Source organism: Lepeophtheirus salmonis, chromosome 9, assembly GCF_016086655.4.
Source record: "Lepeophtheirus salmonis chromosome 9, UVic_Lsal_1.4, whole genome shotgun sequence".
Taxonomy (NCBI): domain Eukaryota; kingdom Metazoa; phylum Arthropoda; class Copepoda; order Siphonostomatoida; family Caligidae; genus Lepeophtheirus; species Lepeophtheirus salmonis.
In genome coordinates, this window is record NC_052139.2 from 17,620,098 (window position 1) to 17,641,836 (window position 21,739).

A 21,739-nucleotide genomic window follows, 5' to 3' on the forward strand; every position below is an offset into this window, starting at 1 on the left:
GGGAAATGTACCTTCTTTGTATCTAGTTTGCTTGATCAAAATAGTTTATGAAGTTATTGCAAAATAAATCATCCTAGCAACAGTTTCTAATTTACGTATTGCAAAATATGTGTAGTAATCGATAACGATAAGTAAAAGATTTCAGTTAACTTTGTTTACTTTTATTTTGGATCAAACGTATACATTCAACAACAGTTCATATATTGCAAAAATATATATATAAATTTTAGTATCTAATTCAGTCAACTTTTCGAAACATTCTTTAAAAAAAATATATTTTTTTTTCTAATACATATTTATTTAAAATGCATTCATCTTCCCTTTTTTCCTTATGTTATTGCAATGTATAACACGACAGGATTTTTATTAGAATAGATTCGAATCTACTCTTCACTTATTACCGGAATAATACCCAAAACACGTAATAAAATAAGGCATAACCCCCAGAAGAAGTGAGAATTGTGCCTTCACTTTTTTTTATCAAGTACTAGCCAAGGGTTATACGGCGTTGCTCAGGCCCAGGAAGGAATGGAAAATCACATTGATCTTTTTTCGTCATGATGAAAAAAAAAAAATGTGAAAATAGGGTCCTATTTTTTTGGGGGATTTCGTCTAGAGGGTCCATCTTTTATTTTGTCCTAAAATGGTCAAATCAAAATTCACGAAGAAAATTGTAAAAAACTGTTTTGAACTTATTTTTCAAAAAAGTAGTTAATAGCATTTAATGGCATTGTACAGAGGAACACAAACCTACCAATTTTTTTTTTTCATATTTACAAAACCCAAAAAGTGATGAAGAATAATGTCACCTGAAAAAAAAACCCTCCATAACGGGTTCCTTTTTTCAAATATTGCCAAAATTATTTTATAATATATTCCGAAAATTGTAAATAATATATTGGATTTTTAAGGACTGTATTACGGTTATTCTTATTTTTGATTTTGTTGAAATGTCCGAGTTGACGCGTCATACATAATCTGTTCTTTTTGATAAAAAAATACAATTGGCAAAGTTTGAGTACGATTGAACAATATATATATATATATTGTGAATTGCAATGCCAAATAATTGAAGAGAAAACTAATATATATATAACTTGTTGCGCAATGTTTTATATTTTCCATTGTTTTACTACAATACAGGAAGATTTTTCATGTAATATTTTCATAATGTTGAAATGTTTAAGTCATAGATTGACAATCAGTTTTTTTATCAAAAAATAGAATTGGAAAATTGTATGTCAAATTGAACTATGTTTAGAGGTAGTTCAGCATTTTTTAAAATGGATAATTTATAAAAAAAGATTTTATACTCAATTATATATTTTTTTTGTTTTGTGCGATACTTATTTATTAGTTTATATCTTTTCTCACATAAATCATTTATATCATAAAAATAATGATTTATACTCTATATCAGGTTTTCTCAAACTTTTTCAGGAAGTTTCCCTTTGATAGACATGTATGTAACTTCTGTGTGTAGGAATAAAAAGTAAAATTGTTCATAATTATCAATTTCATGCTGTCGAAACAGTCTAGAATTGAGAGAATGTGCCTTGATCTAATCAGCTGCTGTAATAACATTATTAATTGATTTGTAATATAAGATTTTTATGCTATCAGATGCGGCCTGTGGATTGCACAAAACACTGCAAGTATGCCAGGTACGGCTTTTCAAGAAACTGATGAAGGAATGATGACGACCTATCATGGATGGTGCATCAGATAGGCACTGCAAGAATATAAGCAAGTGGGTTGTTTTTCTCTTGGAAAAATATTATCAATGATATCAAATACCGTCTCTCCTTTAGTATTTATTATAAGATTTCTTAGAAATATCATTTCTTGACCCACCTTTTCATCTTTGACAAAAACAAACATAATCGAAAATCAATATTCTTTAATAGTAAAATAGACTCATCTAACTGCAAGTTAAATTAATTTGCAGGGATAATGCTGCACAATTTATCTTCTATGTTATCAGCAATTTCATATATTCTTTCTTGAACTGAGTTATTAGTGAGATGTATAAACTTCATAATTTGGCCTCGTGACTTATGTACAACTGAGTGCGTAATCTTTCTGTCTGCCTAATCCTGATATATTAGTTAGGGGATTGTATTGTGAACTGATCAAAAACATATTTCCTTTAAAATTTCTCAAAACAGCAGACAATTAGGTTACATGACTCTTAGATACTTTTTGATTTAAATAGCTAAAGAAATGGAGGATTATTGATACAAAAAATATCTTAATATAGTTTTATAATACCAGATACTTAATTGATGTTTCAGAGTATTTTAAATTTGGGTTTGAGTTCATGGATCAAACATTTTTGTAATTCCACGTTTTTAACTGAAGTATAACTATTTATTTTAAGTAGTCTGTTTGTATTGGAGAGTAATGGGGTATACTGAGTATAGGATAAATTATAAAGGCACCAATAATGAAGTACAATAGTACGATCTCGATATAACATACTTCTATCCTATCAAACGGATAATATTCAACATATTCATTGCTGCTATCTTGTAATCACATTTTTTAAATTTTGTAAATCAATATGTTTGTTTTATGTAAAAATATGCAATCTCCGTTTTTTTGGTCTACCGCTTCCCAATCTCCCCTTTTCGCATGACCGCCCTACTACATCAAAGCACCGCCCCATGGGGGCGGTATCGCTCCTCTATATGATGCGTTATTATACATATTACTAGAGTAATACAAATCAGAGTTACTTGGCCATAATTTTGGATCGACTTTTCAAAACTCAACTCAGAGTTTCAGCATCTGAATTATATTTTTTGTAGCAAAATCTTCTAATTTTTTATGGATAACTTTTTCTTTTTAATTTTGGTTTTGTTTTTCCAAAATTTTCATTTCAAATAATATTTTCTTTTTGGATGCCAGACTGACTCGACTATAAATAGAGTCAGAACCAACAAGCTCTTAACATAAATACATGAATGATTAAAAAGTTTTTGAAATTAGACAAATGATTTCGGAAATAATTATGCAGTAATTCCATCAAATTCAAATAAGTAAATCGAGCATCTACGGCTGTGGGAGAAGAACGCCATGCTTTCAAATATGTTTGTACGATGAAGGTATAAATGTACCACAATCCATATTTTCGTTAGACGTTAATTTAAACTAATACTTTAATAACCAAATTTTTATACAATACAATTCTTTAGGCAACCAACGAAAATTATATTTTCCAGAATATTTTTTAAATTTATTTAGCCTCTGATTTTTTTTTAAGTTTTTTTTGTCGAAAAACTTAAAAAGTTCAGCCTCTCCTAATGTATTTTATATCCAAACAAATTTTCTAAGAGTTTTTGAAAGTGATTGCCCCTGATCACATATACTCACATTTAGGTGGCTATAAAATTAACTTTTATGGAAAAGTAAATGAATTAGGTTGAAAAATGGTTCTTAATTGTACAAAAAACATTTAAGAAAAGTTTGAACAGTTTTGAAAATATTTAAAGGTAGCTCAAGGGATCTAAAGTTTTAAAAAATTTCTTGTTTAAGGAAATAACTCAGTATTTTCTTAAATAAAGTCCATATACTTCAAATTACAGTTTTTTTGTTAAAACAATAAACTGAGCTTACTAAATTTACAATAAAATATATTTATTATTATTTCAACAAAAGTGAAATTAATGTTTTCAATGTAACGTCAACTGAAATTGATTGAAATTTAGCCTCACCCTTTTTTATTTCTTTAGCATATTGCAACCCAAATATTTGACTGATCAATATGAAAAATTGTAATTACGTTTCAATCACAATAAATTCAACGAAAAAATTATTTATAATTACCATAGCCTTAGTTAACTTTTCACAGAAAGTGACCATTTTAATTCAATTTTAACATATGAAACCAATAATAAAAATGTAGGTCATCCTAGTCAAAAATAGTAACAACAAAAAAAATTTCATTTGGATACATTTTTATTCATTTTTCTTGATGATATATCAAAAAAATGAACAAGTACTTATTTTATTTATATTTACGTATTTAGAAACAAGATTTATTCAGCACAAATTATTAAATTTCTTTAGTAAATTAATCTTCAAACCAGTATATTTATATTTTTTATAACATCATATACATAAATAATTTATATTTTCTAATTGTAAGTTTTAGACAAATGCTTTTAACTTTTGTTAAGTATTTTCTTATTGGTGTTTGGGTAGATCCTTCGATGGTTTTCCATGACTTCTAGAACACATTGAAGATGTGACTGTCATTTGTTATTAACCTTCTATATTCAGTGATGAATTCCACTCCACTTTCAGCAAGATCATTGCATACGTGGAGAGTAGCATCTTTTTCTGATGCCTCAATGTAGTTTTCTCTACCATTCCAAAGTGCTGGGTCAACTTCTAAAAAACTAATAGGTAGTTCTAAATTTTCTTAATTTTGTTTTACTTCTTCGTGACAAAGTCTTCAAATTTTGTATGTATAAAATCATTGGTTAAGTTTTTTGTCCTCTCACGCTTAACTTCGAGAGAGTCTTTCACTTTTTTTAGTTCAACTTACTCTATCATCGAAGAAAGTGAGTCGAACGAGTTCCTCTACAAATACTATAAATGTTTGGAAAATTTGCAACATGCGGATTTGTAAATATGTCTATAAATTGAGGAATATTCGATAAAACAATTTCATTAGACTGAGATTGTTCAATGAATAATTGGAGGCCTGATATGCATTTACCCAAGTTTTGACACATACTCTTACAATGAAAACACAAACATCACGTAACCCTCGTTCATCCCTTGGAGTCAATTAGAAAATCTCCAAATCTTGAGATTATACCTATATCATTTTAGAAAGCCAACAGACATGGTGGAATTTGCACCAGGCGACATTAGCTTAACTCCACACGCAGGGACATCAATAAGAAATATAATTACTAGTTTCTATAGTTCTCGATTTTTGTCTCTTTAATGTCTTTTTTAAGATTATCTTTTGCAAATTAAATAGTACTATCTCGCATGCCTTCGAAAAAACTGGTCACCTCTTCATATGCAGTTCATGCTTATAGTTTTGTTGATTAATTGCCAATTTTCTCTAAATCTTTTGAAGAAAGGAACATGTGGTGACGATGTTGCACCCAGACACTCTTAGAAAACATTCCAATAACTAATTCCATTATATGGTGCCTTTAAGTAAATGGTAAAAGTTTTTTTGACTATTAATTTTTCAAGTAAAAGACAAGTTCCATTATTGTTGCCGGTATTTGAATTTATAGTCTCAAAAAACATTGCATTGTTTTACTAAATAAATATGTACTCTTTGTTCAATTTAAACTCATTCATAATTTTTTTTGATACATCATCAAGAAAAAAGAATAAAAATGTATCCAAATGAATTTTTTTTACAGGTACAATTTTTGACTAGGATGACCTAGATTTTTATTACTGGTCGTATGTGTTAAAATTGAATTAAAATGGTCAATTTCTGTAAATAGGTCATAAAAAGGTCACTAAGGCCATGGTAGTTAAAATTTTTAATTTTTTTCCTTGAATTTAATGTGATTTAAACGTAATTACAAATTTTTATATTTATTAGTCAGATTGTTATCTTGCGATATGCGAAAGAAATAAAAAAAAGGATCATGAGCTAAATTTCCATCAACTTCAATTGTTGAACTGTTGAAACTTTTTTTAAATATTTTTGTACAATTACGAACCATTTTTCAAGCAAAAAAAAAAGAAGATTTTATTGTTAGCCTAATGTAGAACAAGATTTGAACCTCGTCCATGAAGGTGAATGATTCAAGTCTTCTCCTTTGCTGAACAAATTAGGGTTATTTTGATATTGATTAACATGAGATATTCATTAGAGCTGAACCAATTCGTGCTAACCTTCCTCAGACATCACGAGAATCTTGTTCACAGCATGCTAAAAATGGAGATATCTCTTATGGGCAAGAATTTATAAGCTTAGAATGAATCGTTCATCGTACAATATCCCTTGATCATTCATCAGCACCAGAGACTCAAGGTGAAGTTGTATGCTTAAGAAAATGCGCCTTTTCTAACAAGACAACAGTTTTTAAATAAGAATAAAATGTTTTTGAATAAAAAAATCTCATGCCGATAAATAAGCAAAGAATAGAGTGATATTGGAAAATAAATAATTTCTACTAACAACCAGTGATGAAGACTTGGAATCGAGACTTTACTTGCAAATGAGTTATATATTACTTGAAATTATCTCACAATGATATACTCCCGACTAGAACACAAAAGTTGAGACTCAATACTATATATCATTATTAAATCCTGTTATATGAAATAGAGTCACTCATAAGAGTTACATATATATATATGGTCATGAACCTTGTTGATCTTTCTTTATTAAATACTATTATCAAAGTGAGTAGGAATGATTAGAAATTTAATTTATTAAATTCCAACTTATATTTAAAATTTTATATTAGAGGAATGGTTTTTTGGTTATCACCAAACGGCATCTGATTCTGTTTTTCCATGGTCCAATGACAAGTCTACAAGAATTACATCTTTTGTGAGGTGACCAAGGTTTATTTGATTGCCCCTTGGTGTTTTAAAATAGGACAAGTAAGCCTTCTGAGTTAAAGAGTTGATACCACTCCTCTGACCTATAAATGGTTAACAACCAAATATATAGGAAAATAAGTTTTGATTATTTGAGTATATAAGTATAAAAGTATTTGATAAATACCTTTTGTAAAACTAAAATGAAAATATTCGGATCTTTTGAAGAAAAGGACAAAATCAAGACAGAATATATTATTACACATCATCAATAAATTTATTGATTTAATGTACAAATACTTTAGATGTTAGATATTTCCAGATCATTTTCATGTCTGGTATGTTATTTTAAACCTGAATATGATTCATCAATTCCATCTAATAGCCCCAAAAAATTATGGCTTTTCATATTATTTCTATAAAATATGAAAGATAGTATTTTCTTAAACCCGATTCGACTCTTGTCATAAATCCGGATATCTGAAACGTTAGATTTTGTTGTTACACCCTCTACAGTGTATTTTGATGTAGGCCTTCAGTATGACTGTTTCTCTTATTAGTTGTTATGAACGTTGATGGGTTGAATAAAATTTAGTTCCTGAGGAATAACTCCTGATTCACAGGCTTGCACATTAATTTTACAATGTTTTTCGAATAACAATGACTATAGTTGACTCTATTCTATTTTCAACAAGTTTTAATATTGTTTATGTGAATAAAAGTCAGATACAAATGACAATCTAAATCTATTCATAGATATAATATATTAATTCTAGCCTAAATGTGCTAGGTTAAAATACTTATTAAAATAATTTAAGAATGGATTTGAAGCCTCAAACGGTTTTTAATTTATAATTCGTTCGAAGCACACGGTTTTTGGATTTTTTTGTAACAAAAATTTGTAAAAGTAAATTTCAAATATTAAATTTATTCAAATATAAATTTCATTTAAACAAAATTAAAAAAATTTCAAGAATCTACAAATATTCACTAAAAATTTGGAAAATTTAATATTAAATTAAAAAAACAAATATTAAATTTTCTTGTAAAAAAGAAATAATTCCTTAATTTCGTGGTTGCTATTTTTTTATTTTTTTGGTTAAAATAATTTATTAATATTCTACTATACAAACAGTGTAAATAATGAGTACACATAAAGATACAAATAGATCATATAAATAAAAAGCAACAGGACTATTACGTTTTTAAAAAACAACATAAATGAACATTATAGTTCATATTGAATGTCCTGAAGTAAAATAACCTGATATAATATTCAAAAAATGTCTAAACATCAACTAAGGTTAATAAAAAACGACGAGGTCTTATTATTATTGACTTGATAAGATTAAAATATTGCACGGACCTCGAAGGAACAAATTTGATGATATTTCCGGCTCATGCCCACAACGAAGATGATGACAGAGGGATTTTGATAGAAAGTGCTAAATGTCGAGCAGCTACACATATCATTATAGCTCTTAATTCTTCCACATGTAATGGAGAGTGAATCAATGATTGAATATTTAATAGAGCAAACTCCACGGCTTTGTGAACAGGAAAAGTATTTTTATTTCTCTTATAAGCTCCAAATAGTATATTTGCCTTTATTAAGTTACAAGTAATGTTTTCTGCCACACAAATGTTGAATTGAATAAAATATTTGACTACTCTCAAAACAGGGCAATCAGAAAAAGCGTGATGGGTAGAGTTGAACATAAAACTCCAGTCTTTGCACGGATAATAAAATTTGGTATTTTTAGTGGAAATTTGAAATTGTGCCGTCAATTTGGTCCCGTCTGAAATTCAAGAAATTGATCGGGGAATTCTTCGTCCCCATATTTTTTTTTCATAACCTAGAAAAGTAATAAATAGTTAAATACCAGTAATACATAAGAATTGGAATCGCAAATTAAACTCACAGTTTAGGGAAATGGGGAGATACGTGTACGTGCATGAAGGACTAAAATTATAATTAGAGATGGGCTTTCTTAAAGGACGATGAGAAGGCAGGAGTGAGATTTATTTATTTTCTGAATTAATGCCCTTTTTTACATGAGCCTTCAACATTTAAAATAGTATTAATGGTGGGAAAATGTTTTAAATTCTATTTAAACATATATATTATAATTTTGTTGTGCATTTAAAAAAAATCCACAATAAGTAGAGAGGAATTTATCATTCAGAGAGAGAGAGAGAGAGTGATATGTTAACGACACAAAGATCTGTTAAAAAATTAGCAAAAAATAAACTATATAATCTTTGTACCAAGTTTGATCAAAATCGTTCAGTAACATTTGCCATAATCCTGATGACTAACAAACAAACTAACTAACTTACTGACTAACAAACAGACAAACATAGGCAAAGACATAACCTCCGTTTATCTTTGTTGTGGAAGTTAAAAGAACTATAACTCCAACCATTTTTCTTTTCTAATCTTAAAACTGTTATTTTAATCCAAGTTTTTCCTATAAATACCTAGAGTATAATTTGTCTATGCAGGAGGTTTCGGCAGGGGTGGGATGGGGGCTGTGCCCCCCATAAAATTAAGGAATTCCCCCTTTTTTCTTATTTTTTTGTAAACACCTGTGGATTTTTGATTTCAAAAATATTTATTATTTAAAATATTTTGTAAATAGCTAAGGAATTTTTGAACATTTAAAAAAAAAAATCCACAAACCAAGGCATCCCCGAATATAATCCTGCGGACACCCCTTCTGTACCCTCACTTATTTCATAATCTTGGTTAAGGCTCTGATGCTACAAGAAAATGTTGCACAAGGATCATGATTCATGAAACTCTTTATGCAAGATTCATTCATGGTCTTATTTTTATTATTCCTAATTAGAAAACATAAGGTTAATAATATTTCGCAGCGGCATCACATTAATTGTTATATACGCCTCGTTTTTTATTATTGCTACTGCAGAACAAATAATGATCAGCCAAGCATAGCGGAAGTTAAAACTAGTTTTTCTAGTCGTGAAAAATTAAGTTAGAGTTCAGTTCCTTTTGTTGAACAATGTTTGATAATAATTGTTGTAAGACGTGAAAATGGATCAAAGATTGAATTTTAAAATTTACATTAGGCTTTTAGTCGTATGTCAATTAATAACGGTAAGACCTTTTTTTATCCATCTATAAGATATGCTCCAGTATTTTCCCTTAATGGTTATCAACCAGTGTTAATTTCGTCATTTATAACTAAACAAAATGTTAATTTCGTCAATAAACTTTTTTTTGCATGAAAATGAGTACAAGAATTTTTTTTTTTTAATGTTTCGTCTCATTAAAACAAATTGGATGAAACATTGACGAAATAAAGACGAAACATAAATGTAACGGCGACGGGACAAAGTTAACACTAAGATCAAGAAGCTCTTATAAATGTTTTACATAATATCATATAAAAATAATAATTTTTGATCTATCCAGACTTCTAAAGGATGGCTCTGGTATACACCAGCCTCGAGGGATCAAACGATCGCAGATTGTAAGAAAATGAAAGACAATAAGAGTCCCTTTTATCCCTCGTATTGTGAAGAGTTATTGACTAACAATCACAAAGGAGGTTTTTTGTCCTCTCCAACATCAAACGTTCAACATACAGGGACACATACCCAACAGAATCATCACTTACTGTCTCCAAATATTCAACAACAACATCAACAAGGTATACTACCCAACGTTCCGTCACATCTTATGGCACACATCAATCCATCCACTATGATTCATACGCAACCTCTAATAACCAAGGGATGGGGATGGAGCAATTGGAGCGAATGGACAAATGACGCGTAAGGAGGCCATTTTAATTTATATAACAATTCAAGTTGGTTTATTTATTTATCATTAGCTGCCCAGAGTCGTGTGGCCGAAGATGTAGAGGTCGAACGAGATACTGCTTTGGTTCTTTTAGAATCAGTTGTATGGGACATGGTTCGGAATTCGACAATTGCCCTGGGAACAAGGGCTCTCCATACCAATGGAATAACGGAGCCAATACTCCTGGGATTCATGGAAATAATGCTCAGCATTCGGTTAGCCATGATAACTCCAATGGTAATCCCATGACGAATTTAGGTGGCATTGGTGTAGGAAATAATGGGGGTCCTATGGTTCTTGGGGCAGGTCTCTTTGGATCTGGGAGTAATGGAGGGATTTTTCAGAATGGTAACATTGGATCGAATGGGATTGATGATAGTTTACTGAAGGGGGATAGTAACAGGGGATCGTATGGGAATAGCAATGGCGTTCCTCTTCTTAGTTCACATGGGCTCTCTAATAATAATAGAAGGGATCGTAGACGAAGAGTACGGAGGCCAGTAAAGAAGGATCCTGTCGTTAAAGAATTGCCCATTACATAGATAAATTGTTATTGTAATTATATTATTCATATTGACATTTGAAACGTGTTAGTTATAGATATAAAAATTGAAGCCAAATAATGATTAATTCCAGATATGTATATTTATAATTTACTCGAATGGTGTATGTATGCTGTTGTATGGGCTGTAACTATGAAGTACAATATACGTATTATGAATATATATGTATGGTTATCTATGTAACAAGATCAAAACTATGTGAATTGCAATTATATTCATAAAGGTAATGAAGAAGATTAAATCTCTAGATAAACGTTCCTTTCTATAGTTTTGGTAAGGTCATATAAATTTAATTCAAGACATCCTTCCTGCCTTCTTCATCACTAGGATCCTTGTTAAAATATGTTCACTTGAATATATTTTCTTTGTTTTATTTTTAAATTATATCTCACACTCCTTCACGGTTATACATACCTAAGAATGGGGAAAACGTAGAGAAAAATAAGAGTCAAGAGATTATCAAAGAAAAAACGGCTTGTGCAATCGTTCTTTTTTATTCATTCTTGCACACGACGTTACCTTGCCAACACAAAAAGTTAAACACTATATTTTGTTGTCAGTCCTGATGCTTCTGCTTCTTTTCTCCTTATCAGTGTTCTGAATGTTGATTGGTTGTAAGATAATATTAAACTACTGTGAACAATTCCTTCTAATTAGTCAATAATAATTTCATAGTTAGAAAGAATTGGCTTACTACCAACTCATTTTGGTTTTATTTTCTGTTTTTTTTTTCCTCTCACAAGAAAGGTTGCGTTGTACAATAGAGTGTTAATAATGTTTAACGTGTGTTGGGGATCTAGTAGTTTAATAAATAGGTTGCTTCTCCTAGCACAACGCACAATAAATCGTGATGAAATTATGAATTCCCGCCATCTGGTGTTGAATCAGCCCTAGAACTGATTTCCTAATCCGTTCCCTCTCCTCTCTTTCAATCTTTTTTGCCATTTAACGGTAATAAGGACCGATAAGTCAAAGCTACGTAATTCCAGCTATTATAAATACCATAAAAGACAGATAAGGAGGGATATGAGTCCAGTCTATTTAGTTTATTTGGTTGATCCAACACTATCTCCTACTTAAAAAAAAAAATAATAATAATACTAGGACTTACCAGTATTAAATATTTTATATCAAATGATTTTATTAATGCTTTAGATAACTCCAGAATTTAATAAAACTCGTGGATAGAAAACATTTGAATTTCTTACATCCTTTGGCCATTATAATTAGAAATATGATCCTTTGTCAACTATAATAAAATTAACTCGCTAATCCTTTTTCCTCCTTTTTTAATTCGTATTCGATAGACGTTTTCTCTTTTTATGTTAGTACAGTCATTCGTTTTTTGAATTTTGAATTTTTTTGGTACATTTTCGAATCCACAACTTATACATTAAATAAAACAAAAAACTTTGAGACACGGGGAATCGATCTTGTTTTATATGCGTTTTTATCTGTGGGCAAACAATTATAATATTTTACTATAGAAGCTGCCCGCTGAAGTGTTTTTTTTTTTGCAAATAAGTTGATTTTGCATAAAATAAGATCTATTTCCCGTCTCTCATAGTTTTTTTAAAGGTACGGGTTGTCAATTCGAAAAAAAAACACTAAAAAATTAAGAATCCTAAAAAAAGAATTATTGGTCAAACGGAAAAGGGGAGAGCGTATATTGAATACGAATTAAAAAAAGGCAAGAAGAGGATTAGCGAGTTTGTCTAAGTATATATGTTCATTATGGCTGAAGGAGGAACATAATTCTAATTATTATGTTGGCTATCGACATGCTGTACTAAATTCTGGAGTTGCATATCCCCTAATAAAAACGCATAGCCAGGTTATTGGTTTCAAAAACGGAGACAAATACAGACTTTGAACATAAAATAAAAGTTGTTCACAATTCTGAGTGATGTACCAACAGCTATGTTTTCATTTCACCCCTTCGCATACCTATACTTAGATTGAAGTAGATTGTAATGAAAAAACTACCTTTAAATATCAGAAAAGGCTAGACATTGTGCTACATGTGCTCATTTTTCTTTATTGTCGATTATTTAATCCATCGTCGTAGTGTTAACTTCTCCCTCTGAAGTATGTATTATTGCCGATCTTTGGTGTAAATTGTTTTTTAAAAAAAGCATACAAAAATAAATATATAGGAATTTAAATATAATTATGGTATTTTCTCTGGACTATAGCTTTTTTAAATGTAGAAGGTTCTCCTCTTTAAAGAAGTTCATTTTTTCAGGCTCTGATCGTTAACCCTATCCCAAGTATTTCGTTGGGATATAATTTGATTTTCTTCAAAATTAAAAATAATGATTATATTCTTATCTATCGCTTTAGAAAAGGAATATGAATGAAACTTATGAAATTGAGCAAGATATCTTTAAAATTGGCACTTTTAAATCACTTTACTTGTAAAAAAAGTCATTTTTAAATGGCTATAGAGTTTAAAAACACACTTTAAAGACTGAATCTTTAAAAATATAAAGTTTTTTTAAACAGAATATCAAATTAACAGGTCACCTTCAAAAATTGGACTCCCTTTTCTATGATCTTTGACCTTTTTTGTGACCTTAAAACTGTACTTTATAAGCTTAAAATATTACATAACTATTGCCTTAAGCATAAAAAGGCTTCAATGATTACGAAATTCGCGAGTTTCTGCTTATTAATTTGAAAATAGATTAGAAAAATAAGCATTAGGAAGTAATTTTCGGGGCAGGGTTTTTTTGGCCGAAAATCAATAATTATTTTTTCTAGAGTGCTTAAAAGATGTTTTTGCATCCGAAAAGTAGGGCTAAAATTAAATATGATTTTAACACAGCAGTATTTATAGCAGTAACTCAGGTTTTCTCCCAAAATCATGAACAGAGAGTTACAAGAGTCATATTTCAGGTTTACCATATGTCTTGTTCTCGCCTTTCCCTTGTGTTCTTTTTTTTATTACAAACTATTCAACTCTACCTTTACTTTAGCTATCCTATAACTAAGGGTGATAATTTTGGTAAGAATAGAAAAGCGTGCGAGGAGAAAAGAAAAATTACTTATGGCATCATTGATTAAATAATATACATCTTCTTCTATCAATCATGAACGTTATCATTCCCGCCTTTATTATTCAATATTAATATAATATGAGATGGTGATAGTCGATAGAGAACTGAATAAAATCCCCAAAATGACGTCGCCTTCTGTCTGGATTTATGAAAATGGAGGCCCAGGAATTTGGAAAATACTTACCGGATGAGAAACAGATGGTTTGTCGGATTTGTCGATATAAATGTGCCTTTAGTCCCCTGTCTAGAATTATACGCCACTCATTATCCTCATCTCATAACAAGAGTATGGATATTCATCTATAAGATCAATTTGACGATGAATACATCAAGTCAGACTTTAACTTTGATCTCACAACGATGCTTATTGCATGTAATATAACCTTATCCATTGCTAATCATCTACGTTCAAAAAATTTATGGAGAAATACAAGGGTAAACATATTGGTTCCCGAGGAACCATCATTAAATTAATGGAGGATGTTGGTACTGATGTCATATATAGAAATACATATAAAAATGTTTTGAGTCATCCACACCAAATGATGATCAAGTTATTAGTAAAAAGTATTTACGAATATCGAAATGGAACTCTGAATTTTGTACTATCTCACAGTAAGTATTCAATTTTTTTTTTTAAATCTAACCATAAAATATGATTCTATTTTAGCTAAACATATCAAGAATTATGATACACAACTCAGTAAAGGGCAAAAACAACTGCTTAAATGGTCACAACAACAGGGGTAGTAGCATTGGATGGTTTGCAACTAGTTTGTCTGAGACTACTTACTTCGCTTTAAGACTTGGGTATGATAATTAGGTTTTCCAATATTACATAGTCAATAAATATTACTTTTTTATCACTAAAGGCTTAGCTATGGTTGATGGGCTCCAAGAAATGGTGTTCAGAAAACTCATAAAAGGCGAACAACTGTTTAAATGGTCACAACACATTGGGTGTTGCATTATAATTAACAATTGTGTATATCCATCATCATAATAGTATGTTGTTATATAAGCATACCTAAATAACGGGGAAAAATCTTTTTTGATGCTCTTAATAGGGAGTAATATCGCCGGACATTACTACATAATTAGCCTTTGCTCTAAATCTTTACGATGAATTTATTTATAAAAATTTTTTATTACTATATTTATTGTCTAATTTTATGATTTTGACATTTACTTTATTATTAATAATTAGTTAGATCTCATCGGTAGAGATATATCTATCCTGTGCACAATTGTATATAGCAACTTCCACATGAAGAAGAGGGGTGATTATCTTTTTGATTAAACTCCACGTCTCGCTTGTGTATTGCAACCTAAAGTTATGACATATTTAACTGAATTCCGACGTCAGAACAAGAAAATATTATTTGGATCAATCTATTATTTCAATATTCTGTATTTATAATTTATTATTATTAATAGTTATATGATTTTAATTGTTTAATTTTGTATATTTAACTTAAATGTTTAATGGTTTATTTTTTAGTATGTAGATTATATTTAATTAAAGCCTTCTTTTTTAAACTTTGAGCTTCAAATATATTTCAAATACTCTACTTTGTCGTTTCATTAGCTATTATTCTGAGAATAAGGTTCATAATGAATTACAATTTCATGGAGTGTGACGTTTTCAAATCTACTGTAACGGATAAAAAACGTCGAAGTCAATTATACGTAGTATATCTTCATTAAACATTTTGATAATAAATACATTCGTTATACCCTCAAAAATCATAATAAAGCAGGCAGATGATAATCACATCAGTATTTTAAACAATGATACCATATGTCTTTTTTCCCCCCTCCTTCTTGCACGCGTTTTTCTCTACAATATTATCAACTATACCTATAACATACTCTTATTTCCTTCCTTTTTGACCCACTAAGGGTTAATATTTAAAACAATGGTGTAAAAATGTCGAAATGGAGTTAAAAACTCAACATATTTATTAATTGTAAGAATAGTCATTTTTATTTTAATAGCGGGTAAATAACTATAGTGAGATAATCAAAGGGTTAAGCTATTCAAAATAGGCTTTAATGTAATTATTAAGCTACAACTCAAATAAGAATCAAATTAAAATATGACATTAAGGATTGAACACGATAAAAAAGGCGAAAAGTGACATGATAACAATTCATTTTCCAAAGATGTTATCATTCTTATTTAATTTCTGATGAGTGAATATCTTAGTAATTACATTTGCGTGTGCTCATGAAAAACGGAGCGTAACCCTAATGATCTGTTGCGTAGTTATAAGTATAAGTCCTAGTTGGATTCAAATTATAATTCAGGATCAACATCAGAATAATTCCTACCTATTTCCTTGTTTACTTCCTCTCCCACCTCGTCACAGATAAACTTCTAGCTGATCTAATGAAATGTTACGACCACTAAATTACCCTCCTTTAAAATGTGAGGATTAACATGTTAATGTAGGTTTCTTCTTTTTTTAACATGCTGTTATGTATTTAATATTTCCTTACATGTTCTTAACTTCTTGTATGTTCGTCTATGTATTATAAGTACTGTGTTTTACGTATTATAAATAGTCTCGTATTGTGTAAATAAATTAGAGTATAGTTAGAATACACATGATCTTATAAACAGTGTTACATTATTCCTCCACGTGAATTCTTTTCCTCATGTCTCTCGGTCATCCTGGATCTCTCCTACTATAAATAAGCTTGTGTCTCTCCCTCGTCAAGACGCAACACATGCCCAATTAGCATCACTGCTCATGAAAGACGGAGAGTGGCACTGAGGAGCTATTAATGTCAGTCCTTTAGGATCACCATCCGAGTTATTCCTCCCAATGTTCTTGCTAGATAAGGAGTACGTCTTGTTTATTTTTTTCCTTTCATAGATCATCTCAGCGTAGATGTCATGAAACGTCCTATCAGCTAAGCTGCTCTCCTGAATTGAGTAAAAGGGAGTAAACCTACCTCGTTCCTTGCTAGATACGGAGTGGAATTTGTCTTGATACCCTCCCTTCCATAGTTGAATTAAATACTCTTCTCCCAAACATTCTTCGAATGGTCAGATTTGCCGCATTATTTTTTAGTTTCTTTTTTAGCATACCGGTCTGTCAGATTTTTTACCTTGTGCGGAAACTTTGCCGAATGGACACTTTGTTGCAAAAAATAATACATAAATTTGATGATAATTCATGCTGCCATACTATGTAATAATGATTCCCATTCATTTTACAGTAAATTGGTAGGATAAAATATTGAATTAATTCCCACGAATTGCAATGATTAAGTATTGATTAATTAATAAATGATACATTTTGTTATAAGGGTGCTTCAACCGCTATTAGAAAAAAAAACTCTGAAATAGTTAAGATTATAAATTAGAAATAGAAAACATTTTTAAACAAGAGAAAAAGTCTATAAATCAATTAATGGACAATCCAAATGAATCAGTCATTTATATCAAATGTGTCGTAGCTACTATGTATCTAATCAAGTCTTAATTGACATACCTCCATCCTGAGGTTGTCTTTGATCTTATAATTATAAAGATGTGTTTGTCATTGTAGTAGTCTGAGAGATAATTAAATAGTTGTTACAGGATGAATAATTATAAAATACATTAATTATTCTTTCTGGCAAAGTGTCCTAGAACAATTTTACAACTCTAGCTATTTTACTAATAGAAAAGAAAACAGCTTTAAGATGTTAAAAAAAAATAAAAAAGCGGGGAAAAATGATTGCACTTTTAACGAATTGTTATTCAGTCATCACTAGTCTTGGATCGGTCCTAGTAAAGGACTCAAGGCAAGGATGGTAGGGGTTAGTAGTTCTCAATTTTGATTGGATTAAAAATAGAAGCTGCTACATGTTCCTTCAGCTAGTTGGGGTGTGTGGGGGTGAGTGAGTTTCCCACTAGTGAAAAGAGAAAAAGAAGTGCATCTACATTAGGAACATAGTCTTCCTTGTTTGTAGATTGAATTGTTTATTTTTCCCATTAGTGCTCTTTCCCGAAAGTATTTTAAGTCATATGACTGATTGCCTAATCCGTCCCCCGTTACATTCTTTTTTTTATCGGTCCAATTCGTCTTTCGTCTTTCAGTCCTACGGTCCTAGCCATCTTTTTCCACTCATAGCTAAGATTGAAAAATATAAAAACGAAGAAAATAATAAATGAAACCTTAATCGGATAATAATAAGTTTTAGACATACAACTGCTATGTACTTGAAACTTCAGGTATCTTGAAAGAGGTTCGAACAGTTGTAACGACATTTCTACTGTTATAGTTAGCGTAATAAAGCAATAAGGACCGGCCCTAGGACTGACAAATTTAATTACGACCAAACTGATATGACTGGAGTCTTTTTAGTTCTTTTAGACCGATCCAACACGTGTAATCACAAATGAAAATAATTAAAGAATATACGTTGTTCCCAAGTTGGGATGGGATGTCTGTACAAGTAGCATTTTCTTTGTCTTAAAATGCATTACTTACCTATAATATTCTAATTCAACGTTAGATTGAACCTATCATTTCCTTTTGATTTATAGGAATTCAATGGTTATTATGTACTTTGAGAGTTTAAACTTCATCAATTTTTCCACAGATTATTAAATATTTGTGTCATTTGTATACAAATAGTCACAAATAACACCATTCATATATTCATCATTCATGAAATAGTCAATGATTGTATTATTCTCATCCCATCCTTCATTTAAAATTAGTCATCTTATTTTTTTTTCTAACTTGTACAATTTGCTTATACAAGTTACAACTTGTATAACTTTTGGCATTCGTTTGAATCGAGGAAGTGGAGTGATTTTCAAAAAATGGAGGAAATTTTTTTTGTGTGTTAATTAAGCATTACTTTATGAAAGGCAAAACGTCTGAGGAGACTTGAAGAAGCTTGATAAACGTTATGGGAACTCTTCACATTCGATTAAAACAGTAGTTTACAAGTGGTTTCAAAAAATTTTGAGGGCCATATGGGCACAAGTGACGCTGAACGTTCTCTTGAACTTCTCCAGAAATCATTGATAAAATCGATGATATGCTGATGGATGACAGGAGACTGAACGTGTGTGATATCGCTAGTGCCTTGGACATCTCGAGTTGGAACCCTATTTCCATTAATTTTGCGACCCCAACTGCTGAGATATGAGCTGGTGCATTGTCATGATGGAAAAGGATTTTTTGTGGGCCAATCCTGGTTGCTTTTCTTGCCACTCGGGTTTCAAATGGTTCAATTACAATGAATAATATGCACCTCCAATAGTTTTACCCTTTTCTAGATTGTCGATGAGGATTATTCCTTGCGAATCCAAAAGACAGTCACCATAATCTTTCTGGCCAATTCCTCGATTCAAATCAATGCCAATCAGAAATAAATAGACCGCTCTGGCGGAAAATTGGTGTATGTTGTTCCAAGAGATACTATTAAATTAACTAAACGTAACCTCGAATTGCACCACTAGAGCCATCTCTCGTATTTTGCACTTACTTTTCAAACGACCCTCGTTTGTTGTATTTCTTAAGATCTACAAGGCTTGAATGATCGACTATGTACCGTCGGGAAAAAGTGCAATAAAATGAACATTAAATATTATATAGGGAGTGTACTGTTATATATATATATTTTTTTTTTCTCGTATCGATTCCACAAAGAGCCACGCATGTATGTATGCACCTTCTATATACATATAACTTCTATATATTAGGTAAGTAACTCGTTCTTAATTGTTTTTTCAATACCTCTGAGTATAATTTCCATCTAGACTTCATAAAAATGATACATCAGATTGTTCAATCATTTTTCCTTATTCTTTGACATACTAATAAGCATATGTACCTGCAGGGGTGTTCTCAAGAGTGGGCTGAAGCCCTCCCCCCCCCCGCCCACAAATTAAGGAATTTTAGCTTTAGAATTTTTTTTCCAAAAAAATTAATTTATTATGAATAAATGTAGACTTTTCAAAAAAATGTAATATTTGAAATTTAATTTTCTCTTAATAGGTTTTTTTCAAAAAAAATTCCAAAAACAAAACCTCCCGCCCCCCCTCCAAAAAAAAAAAAAAAATATATATATATTTATAATCCTGTGGAGACCTCTGAACTACCCAATATATAACTTTTATATAGTGTACAAGTTGAAACTTCTGTACAAGCTGAAATCTCTACAAGTGTGTTGGGTTTGTATCGGAAAATCCTAGAACGCTCTGAGACTCTTATGATTTTTAGTAACTATATTAAATAAATAATACAATTCAACCAATCAACGTTCAGAATACTCATTAGGAGAAATGGAGCCCAAACATTTACAGTTATTAGCTATATACTATGTAAATTATAGTATTAGCTAGGTAAAACCGTGGACCCTCTAAAAAAGTGTTATAAATGGATTCCATTTAAACTTATGTCTGTAGTGATTCTATAGATGAATTCTTGATATTTAAGCTGTGTTTTAAAATGATGAACATTGAGTGGTGTGTTCTAATGATGCAAATCTAATTTTGTTATTTAAAATAGTCAACTCATAAAAAGAAGTAGAGATCATAGTCTAAACTAACCTAGATTTAAGACTCTAGGCGACCTGGATAAAAATATTTTTTCTTTAATTTTTAACTTAAAGTAAGTGCAATAATAATAGAGCAACATAACAAAATTTAGGTCCATGCATTGAAAATGAAAGCCTATTCCGTAGTGCGGCAATTTATATAAGCCAACCAGGATTAAATTGAGTCATGGGCACAGAAAGGAACTCCATTTTTGAATAATGTAATTTTAAATTATTAGTAAATAATTATAGTCATAATTGTGATTATTGATATATTCATGTCTTTTCATGTAAAACCCTAAGTAATAGAAAGTTAAATATTAAAAATAGTTAATCATTTTTTTTTTTTGCTTAAATAATTTCTATATACATAATATTAACAGGAAATCGAAATTGTCTCAAATTTTCGTATCGGCACATCTCTTAGATCGACCTACAACAACGTCATATGAAGTTTAATCTGGTGTATAAATCAAATGAGTACGACTCATAAATCATTCTCTATAAAAGAAGATTGGTCCATTGATGGAGACCGAAAAAATCAATCTATGTGATGTTGTTATCGTTTATGTATCACACAACCTTTCTTCCTAAAAGAAATTAAAAAAAAGCCATAAAATAATTTGGTAGTTGGACCATTATTCCCAATTATATAACTAATGTTCAATGATAGGGAAAGTTATTTTACGAGATAATTCTCATTCAACGAATCAACGTGCAAAATACTGATTTGGATAAAAGAAGCAGAAAAATCAACAGCTTATTTGCTGATGCAAGTTACAAATTGAACGAGATCGTGAATCTATATTAATAAAGCAAAGTTTGTCTGTTTGATTGTCTGAGGAAAACTCTTTTTTAACAAAAAACATCTATAGCCATATGTCAGCTCGTCATTTTAAAAAAGAAAGTGCATATTAAAAAAAAAAGTTTGCAAGTTTTGTTATTGTTGGACAATGTGTGTATGTGTGTTTTTTTTTTATTTTCAAGCTATTAAATAATTCTTTCATTATTGAGGAAAAAACCTGTAAGTAAATGTGTGAGTGTAATCCCATTAAACAATGATTAACACTAACGATTTGTTGGTGAGTTATCTTCTATATTAACAAAGCTAATCTATATTTTTGGAGCAAAGTGTGTCTGCTCCTAAACGCCTAATAACTATGAACAATGTTAAGTGCATAATATGTACATATATATACCAAAAT

The 21,739-nt window shown here is 30.3% G+C and overlaps 2 protein-coding genes and 1 long non-coding RNA gene across 4 annotated transcripts in view; all 3 read left to right on the forward strand.

Annotated features, from left to right (window-relative positions):
• Polr2I (RNA polymerase II subunit RpII15) overlaps positions 1-21,739 on the forward strand; it is a 566,921-nt gene that overhangs the window by 387,023 nt on the left and 158,159 nt on the right. The gene's annotated exons all lie outside the window — the stretch shown is intronic.
• LOC121124669 (uncharacterized) lies at positions 9,508-11,129 on the forward strand. Its single transcript, XM_040719851.2, has 3 exons — positions 9,508-9,655; positions 9,974-10,335; positions 10,395-11,129. Exons 1-3 carry the CDS (start codon positions 9,593-9,595, stop codon positions 10,903-10,905), a joined length of 936 nt encoding a protein of 311 aa, XP_040575785.1. The 5' UTR covers positions 9,508-9,592; the 3' UTR covers positions 10,906-11,129.
• Positions 13,905-15,834, forward strand: LOC139906417 (uncharacterized). The gene is made up of 3 exons (XR_011781916.1): positions 13,905-14,600; positions 14,656-14,795; positions 14,858-15,834. It is a non-coding gene; the product is annotated as an uncharacterized lncRNA (long non-coding RNA).